This window comes from Eucyclogobius newberryi, unplaced genomic scaffold, assembly GCF_026437365.1.
Source record: "Eucyclogobius newberryi isolate DKJ021-1_F unplaced genomic scaffold, fEucNew1.0.hap1 SCAF_4, whole genome shotgun sequence".
Classification (NCBI taxonomy): domain Eukaryota; kingdom Metazoa; phylum Chordata; class Actinopteri; order Gobiiformes; family Gobiidae; genus Eucyclogobius; species Eucyclogobius newberryi.
In genome coordinates, this window is record NW_027316056.1 from 9019397 (window position 1) to 9028578 (window position 9182).

Below are 9182 nucleotides of genomic sequence, written 5' to 3' on the forward strand. Positions count from 1 at the left end.
GACACAACAATCCGGGGTTTGGACCCAGGTTAATTCCAAAGTTCAATTTATCAATTTAGGCAGTATTTCAATAAAGTCACCTTTAACTTATTCAACATCTGTTATCCCACATTCAACATTCAACAACAGTAACATACTTTATACAAGACAAAACATCACAACATTGCCACAATTGTAAAACAGCAGTGCAAAAATCCCACATAGCAAACTATAAAAAATAAAAAAGTATAAAATCAGCAAAAAATCAAAAAGGTCCTTTAAAATTTTCAAAAATGTTTCAGAAAAAGTAACAACAAAAAACAACAAAAAATCCCCTGATCCTATTGATACCCCCAATGAAAGGTATATTAATGCATTACAATATTAAATGCTTCAAGGTCCAACAGAACCAGGATTGAGACCAGTCCATCAGCAGCAGCTAATAACAAATCATTTGTGACTTTAACTAGTGCAGTTTCAGTGCTGTGGTGGGCTCTGAACCCTGACTGGAAAACTTTAAATAAGTGATTGTTCTGTAGGTGGCGACAAAGCTGTTTTACTACAACTTTTTCAAGGATTTTAGAGACAACGGGAAGATTTGATATAGGTCTGTAGTTTACCAATAGGTCGGGATCTAGATTAGGCTTTTTCAGAAGAGGTTTAATGACTGCATGTTTGAAGGACTGTGGAACATAGCCACTTTATAGTGAAGTATTTATTATAGTAAGAATAGGGTCTATAATTAGGGGGAGAATGTCTTTGAGGAGCTTGGAATGGGGTCTAGGACACAAGTTGAGCTTTTAGAGGACATAATGAAGTTATCTCTGCTTGATCAACAGCTGTGAACCTTTCTAAATTTACTGATGGATTTATATGGAACATTAGTTTTACAGCTTGGGCTAGTTCAGGGCTGATAGCGGGAGTAATTTCATCTAATTTATCTGTGATTGTTTTGGTTTTTTTGTCAAAAAATAGGAGGAAATCATCAGAGCTGAGAGAAGCTGGGATTGAGGATTCTACTGCGCTGTGACAGTTTGTTAGCCTGGCTACAGTGCTGAGAAGAAATGTAGTGTTGAAAGGTAATTAGGAAATGATCTGACAATATAGGGTTTTGAGGGAGGACAACGAGGTCACTAATCTCTATTCCATACGTTAGGACAAGATCCAGAGTGTGCTTATGACTGTGAGTCGCTATATTTACATTTTGAGTGAAACCGATGCTGTCTAACAAGGCGCTGAAGGCCCTACTGAGAGAGTTATCACTCACGTTCACGTGGCTATTAAAGTCTCCAGCTACAACTACTTTATCCCAGGCTAACACTATTAACAAAAAAAAACAAAACAGTTTGATAGTTTTAAAGGAAAATTAACTATTTTATTTATGTTTTATTTGCCTGTTATCATGTTGGACTTTTCACTCCTTACTGTAAGTTCATGTGTTTTTTCTGATAACTTCCTTTGAACCGAAAAACAATAAAACAAATTATGGCCCAACCCCAAAATGTACAAATAAGGGAGTTTCTGCAGTTCCTGGTTAAACATTTAGGATTTTTTTTTCAAACAAATGGGTTACAACATCTCGCCTTTTGTAAATATAAGTGAGTAAATATATGTAAATATCACTTCATAATTGTGAAATTTACCCATGTGTAGACAATAAAGAAATATCTTATCTTATCTTAAGAAAAGAAGTGTAAAAAAATAATCTACATTCTAATCTTTGTGGACAAGCCTCTGAGTCTCGTATCTGTTTTGTCTCTGGTCCAGTTGTTTTTTAAATTGCAGTTACAGTTTATTTTTACCGTCATCACGTTTCAAGCATCCTCAGTGTAAAGGTGTTCTAAAGAGAAATAAAGTTGTTAAAATCACTCTCGATTCAACGCTTTTACATTGTTTAAAATCTGCATGAAATATTTCTACATCTTTGAAGTACATATTTATTTATTTTAATCTGTTTTCACTTAATAAATACATAAGTTTTCACATAATAAAGTGTGGGAGTGTGGCAGAAACCCAAAATAGCTCTTCCTTTTTAGACACTATTTAAACCAGTACTTCTAAACTTTTACTGACGTTGATTTTTATGTACTACTTTTACTTTGACTTGAGTATTTGTTTCATGCTTTATCTATACTTTTACTGAAGTAAACAACATTGAGAGCCCAAACTGACCAAATGAATCCTTTGGGACCTCCTGATTACGGGTCAAATGCTCAGATGGGTTTCTTACCCTGATTAGTCGGTGAAGAGGTGAATCAGATGAACCAGCTCGACTGAACTCAACTCATGAATGAGAGGATTTAAACTGTGGTTTTCACCCTGTTTTCTCTCTCACTGTTACCACTTTTAGAGTCCTGGTTTAGTCCTGGTTTAGTCCTGGTTTAGTCCTGGTTTAGTCCTGGTTTAGTCCTGGTCTAGTCCTGGTTTAGTCCTGGTCTAGTCCTGGTTTAGTCCTGGTCTAGTCCTGGTCTAGTCCTGGTTTAGTCCTGGTCTAGTCCTGGTTTAGTCCTGGTTTAGTCCTGGTATAGTCCTGGTTTAGTCCTGGTCTAGTCCTGGTTTAGTCCTGGTTTAGTCCTGGTTTAGTCCTGGTTTAGTCCTGGTTTAGTCCTGGTTTAGTCCTGGTTTATCCTGGTTTAGTCCTGGTCTAGTCCTGGTCTAGTCCTGGTTTAGTCCTGGTTTAGTCCTGGTTTAGTCCTGGTTTAGACCTGGTTAAGTCCTATTTAAATCCTGTTATTCAGAGCGATGTCAAGATTGACAATTGATATTATTAATGTCACAAATTAATTTGTAAAAAATACTAAAATGAATATTGAATTGTGCTGTTTTAATGAATTAATGCTGTTTGGAAATTCCACTGAAGTATTCCTGCTTTGGTCATAAAATAAATGTCTTTTACTGTCACCATTTATTGTCTCGATTTTTATTGTGAAGCACTTTGGTCCTTTGAGTGTTGTAAAGGACTTTATGAATAAAAGTTACTGTAATTGATTCATTCACCGGGAAACAATATCTTTAAAGAAATACAACTTACAGTAACAAGAGTGTAAAGTGCACATGATAACAGGCAAATGACTGCATCTTGTGAAGTATAAAAGGACCAGGAGAACTCCATAGTATCACACATACTACTACTACTACTACTACTACTACTACTACTACTACTACTACTACTACTACTACTACTACTATTACTACAGTTCATCTTGAAGAGCGTCATTTCTGAGTAAGTAAACTTTGCCTTTAATTCATGAAAAGTTTATGAAGAAAATAACAAGCTATTTCAAATTACAGGTGTGTATTTTGTCCCTTCTCATGTTTTTAGACTTGTCAAAAATATCTATGAAATATAATATAAAGTGTCGATACTTTTCAAAAATAACAGACACAATATTATATTTTTTCTGAACAGTTTTGATGATCTTGAGCTTTATTATAACACTCCCTTATTATAATAATAATAATAACTATAACATAACCATAGTATTGTTCTGAATCTAAATGTGTGAACATGTTTTTCCTGCAGAGTTAAAGATGAAGAATGTTGTGGTGTTTCTCCTTTTTGCAGCCGTCGCATTAAAAGCCACAGGTAATAAAACCAAACACATTTGTTCATTACTTTCAAATCAGTTTTTTAAATAATCCCAAATTCTATGTTTATTTTATCAAAGGCGAGACTTTAGGTGAAAAAAAGCTCATATTTCTTGTATAGTTGACTTACATAAATGTGAGAGGAAAATGTATTACAAGATGTTCAATGTTTTCAGATCCAAATAAAGTGCATATTGTGGATTATGTAAATATTATTATGTAAATCTGAAAAATGTGTTTCCGTGACTTTTAAATGATCATTTTCTCCTTCTAGCGGCTCCAGCAGAAGAGGCTCCAGTGCAGAAGGTGGAGGTTCAGGAGGAGCCTAAACCAGGTGAATAGAATTCACTTACAGAGCAGCAGAGAGGTTCACCCGGTAACCAGAGGGTGACCGGTTCATTCTTGAAACGCTAAAGACCTGACATCATAACTCCAGCCTCAGGCACTATAATAAATAATAGTTCAACTCACAAACAGCACAACTTTTAAGTTTTAAGTTATTTTTATTCATAATAGTTCTTTTATTGATGAAAATCAGGTGCTAATTTTGTTACTGTTAATGTAATGAAAGTAACTGAGCTGAAATCATAAATGTAACTTACAGTGTTGTTCTAACTTTACAAGACAATGTGAGTTATTTCCACTTATCATTTTAAAATATTCAGATGATATTATGTCAGTCCAAAAGAAATGTACTAAAACATGCCTTTAAACGTATCAGTTGAGGTTTAATAATCAGACACATGTCTGTAAAATCACAATAGTGCAGAAATATCTTAAACCTTTTTAACCATAAACCATAAACTGGATGTTCATATTTAGCACATCTGCAAAACAACATTATACGATATTATCTACATTTCAATGTATTGCTCACCTCTGATTATGTCCAATGCTTTCTCCTCTCAGCGGCTCCTGCAGAAATGACTCTGGTGCAGATGGAGGAAGTCCAACAGGAGCCTAAACCAGGTGAATAGAAATGTGCACCCACTAACCAGAGGCTCTTCAGTTCAAGTCCCACCGTTGGCACCATGCTCACTTCCTATTTGATGAGTGTAAATCAGGGGTGGAAAATAATTTTTCTCAAAGGGCCATATTCGAATCCAGGCAAGTAGCGGAGGGCCGGCCCGTGATCATTGGTGTGAAAAAAAAAAATCTAAATAATTAAATATTAAATAAAATATCACTTTTCTGTCAAATATAGGCTATTAAATCTATTATTTAATTCATTTCACGTCATTTTTATTAAAGATACAAGTGCAGACAGAGGCCTGAGGGCAAAAAAGGAAAAAAAACTTGGCATGTTTGGCGGGCCGGATTATGAAGACAAACGGGCCACATGTGGCCCGCGGGCCGTAGTTTGCCCACCCCTGGTCTAACTTGTCACTGAACATGTGATTGTGTGAGCGGAGAAACCAACTCCAAACTAACAGCTCCAACAGAGCAGGACCGTCTGTTTAAGCAGTGGTGCAGTAAATACGTTATGCATTTGAATCTCGTGCATCACAGGTTCAAATCCCGACTCTGGCACTTTGAATTTGGCTTCAATCATTACTTCAGCCGCTCAGTTTAGTTTAAAAAAATGCTCAAGTCATTGATAAAATTATAAGAATGTTTTTGTTTTGCAGAAGTTGTGGAGAACCTGCCTGATCTGAGCCCTGAAGGTGCAGCCACAAACATTTAAATATAGCCATATGTGTTGCTTTGTTGACTCCATAATCATTTTCATTTGTCGTTGTATTATTATTTTTTTCAGTTATCTCTCAGTATTGTCTTCCTGGTTGGACCTATTACCGCGGGAGCTGCTATTTGCTGGACAGGACCTCCCGCTCCTGGAGCAGCGCAGTGGTAAAATAAATTCATAGTATTTTCATTAACGATAAGAGCAGCACGAGTTATTTTATTAATGAGAGAAATGTGAGAATAACACTAATACAACAACAAACAGAAAAAATACAATTAAACAATTAAGAGACAAAAAAACAATCTCAAAACCATTAAATAAAATCAGTCAATTAAAATTGAAAAAAACAACAACACATTATTTAGGACATACAAGTAGAATAGGCACATCGGTAGTGGACTTTACAAAAGTCACAATTAAGGAGACGTCGGACACTTTCTTTTATAGCGACAGAGAAAAGGATTCCATTGTTAAAAAAAAGTAGACGTAATCCCCGTTTTAGAAGTGTTTGTCTTTTCTGTTTAAAGAAAGAAAAGCAGATCATGTTCACATTGCATATGGAATATCAGGGGTTATAGTAAAAACAGCCACAGCACTCCACGTTGCTGTAGTTAATGCACTCGTCTTACTTTGAGTGATTCTTCTGTCAATGAAGTGAGTGTTTTTCCTGGTGTCTGTGCAGAGTAACTGTGCAGCGTTCGAGGCGACTCTGGCGGCCGTGCACAGCCCTCTGGAGTACAACCACTTCCAGTACATGGTGGGCACCGCAGGCTACAGCTCCGCCTGGATCGGAGGATTCCACTTTGAAGTGAGTCATTCATTGTGATATTTGTGCGGGAAACCAAAGGAACAGTTTCTATCATTTGAAGGCTTGTTTCCACTGGTTCACTTTGGAATGAATCGGGACGGTCCCAAAGTGTCTTTATTGAACTGTACTGGCTCCAGATCTAAAGCAGACACTGTGAGGTCTGGCTTTTGGCTCTCAGAACGAGAGTGAGGTGATTGTAGAGTGAACACAGACTCAGGGGAATACAAGATGGCAGAAAGCAGATAGAAACAGAAAACCAGACATTCTTACCAACGCTGACTTGATCTTTGTGATAAACCACAGTATTTCCAGTGATGATAACTTCATGTTGAGCCGACAGACTTTGCAAAGTCATCAGCGGTTTTCTGTTTATCGACACACAACACTTTAGCAATTCAGAATATATTTATTGGAAAACATTAGTTATTTGAAAAGAAACCGCATAAACAAACTCATACGAACAATTCGTTCTGAGTAAGCTTTTATTGTGAAATAATCTGTGTTTTCCAGAGCTCCTGGAGGTGGCACGACGGCTCACTCTTCGATTACAATAACTTCAAGAGCGGAGGCTCCGGTTCAACCCACAAATGTCTGAGGATGGACACTCAGGGTGAGTCAAGTATTTAAAGGATCATCTTTGGTGCTTGGATTTCAGACATTGTGATGTTATGAAGGACAGAATGAAAGATTGTGTTGAAAATATCTGGGGCCTTGACATTGAGAAAAGAGATGGCGGAAAGGTTTGAGCACAAACAGAAGTCTACACATGAGGGGTACAAATGGTTAGGGTGTATTAATGGTTTGATAAATTATATTCAGTTCCAGACCTTTATAATGTTGTGATGTTGTTGTTTTTCAGCTGGTCAAGGCTGGTACAGTTATCCCTGCAGCTATGGTGCCCCCTCCATCTGTCAGATGAAAGTCCACTGCTAACATGAGCCCCTGTTTGCTACTGTTGGATATAAGAGTTTTTACAAATCAAACATTGATTGATAAACTTGTCAAATACGGCAACTTTCTGTTTTGATTGAATTTTTTTTGAGTAATTGCATGTTATTCATGTTATTGTGTGTAACTGCTTCCACAACAAAATAATAAAAACTTTGTACTGGTTTGATCCACTGGTGTGAGAAACAACTAAGTCCAGCTCAGACCTCAAAGCTGTCCATCCCATGACCCTCCCTTTTGTCAAACTGACTGTAAACTGAACAGAAATGACTTTTCTCAATACATTTTTTTTTCTTTTTGGTATATATATAAAACTAACTATAACACAACAAAGAGAGAGGGAGAACAAAAAAAGAAAAAGCATCACACGACATTCATATTAAATCATATTAAATCACGGCACACATTGTCCAATAGAAAAGTCCTGTTTAGTCAAAGATTGTCAAATTGAGTCTGTTTATCATGTCGGTCCAGTCCTTGGTCATTGGTTCAGTTCATCATCCATTTTCTTGTGATGGCCTTTTTCGCTTTGGTCAGAAATATGTTCCAGAAGTTTCCATTTATTGAGTTTTGAGGCCTAAATACATCGTTCTGAAATCTGAAATGGCAATGTCAAAAACAGACTGCAGTGCTTTATCTGAGTCCAACATCTATGAGCAACAGGACAGTCCCAAAACACATGATAATGATGGGCTCCTGGCAACCACAAGGTCTCCAGCAGTTACATTTTGTTAGTTTGTGGTCCTCCATCTGGATGTACATATATTTTCCCAATCTGTCGGTCAAAAATAAATAACATTATCTTTCACATTTGTTTATATAGTATATATTTAGTGGAATGACAAACAGAGACTACAGAGCATTGTGCCTCTGCTGAGGAGGTGATCGGCTGCAGACTTCCATCTCTGCAGGACCTGTACGTCTGCAGGGCTCTGACGAAGGCCCAGTGACCGAAACGTTGCCTTTTTACCAATAAACTTTGATTTGCAAGTAAGACAGTGTGCGGGATTTCTTTCCCTATTACAGTTAGTTACAGTTCTCCTACACACTTGGCACAGAACCTGACGTGCGGAACCAGGCATTTCTCTAAAATGAATGAAAAACTTGAAAATTTGGCCAAAATAAGGAGTAATTTGTGAAGTTCGTGCCAATTCAAAGATGAAAATGTTTTTTAAATCGTGTTTTGTTGAATGAAGTTGGTCTTTTTAACACATTTTTGCATAATTTTGCTGGTGCCTTGTCCGTATGTCAGTTAAGGTGTCGGCTCAGTCATTCATTGTCAGTACACTGAAAGTATCCATTCATTGTGTTCATGGCAGGAGGTTTAAGGCCCAAATACATAGTGCTGACACTGAGTGATGATGTCAAAAACAGTCGGAGTCTTGTTCATTTCCAGGACAGGACAGTCCCAGAACACATGATAATGGTGGGTCTCTTGGCAACCACAAGTTCTACAACATTTAGCATTTCCCTGTGAATAGTGAGCACTTTGACGTGAATATAACTTTTTGTGTATCACAGTTTTTTGTCCATTGGTTTACAGTGCCCAAAAGGAGGAGGAAAAAGAAAGAATATACTTTTGATTTCCCAAATTTTTAATATTTAAATAAAAAAAGTTGATTGTCAGTCAGATGCACTTCCCACTTCCCCCTGTCGCTGTTTGAACGTGAACAAAAGAGACTTTGTGATTTATTACAGGACTTTGATGTTTAGCTTTATTCACCATTCCACAAAAATCTCAGGAAGCCTCCAAATCCAACCTGCTTTATTGACTTTTCCTTTACCATACATCTATCATCACGGGCAGGAAGAGAAAACACGTGCTGAACTTTCGTGTCTGACTTTTACTGATTTGCACAACAGTGATTCTTCACATGTTTCACAACTATTTACTGTAAAGGCTCAAGGTTAAGTCCACTCTCCTGTTATCTGTGTCTGTGTGTACATGTGTTTAGATTATATTGAACATCTTTGCTGTCGAGGCAACTGCTGTCATGATTTCAGGCTTTACAAAAATACATTGAATTGAATTTCTGCAACCCTTTTTAAATGAATGTTTTCAGTAAGACCTGTACATATCGTTACATATTGCAGACTGGTGACAAATTAAGATAAGTATGTTGTTCTCCTAGACTGAGGTCTGCACATGTGCTCGGTGGACAACATACGTCAAAT

At 37.0% G+C, this 9182-nt stretch overlaps 1 protein-coding gene across 1 annotated transcript; it reads left to right on the forward strand.

Moving 5' to 3' along the window:
* Nucleotides 1-3168: 3168 nt before the first annotated feature.
* Nucleotides 3169-7009, forward strand: LOC140378174 (ladderlectin-like). The gene is made up of 9 exons (XM_072463891.1): nt 3169-3202; nt 3503-3565; nt 3842-3901; nt 4477-4536; nt 5196-5231; nt 5324-5415; nt 5934-6059; nt 6570-6669; nt 6919-7009. The coding sequence occupies exons 2-9, from the start codon at nt 3511-3513 to the stop codon at nt 6990-6992; spliced, it is 603 nt and encodes a 200-aa protein (XP_072319992.1). The 5' UTR covers nt 3169-3202; nt 3503-3510; the 3' UTR covers nt 6993-7009.
* The last annotated feature ends 2173 nt before the right edge of the window (nt 7010-9182 follow it).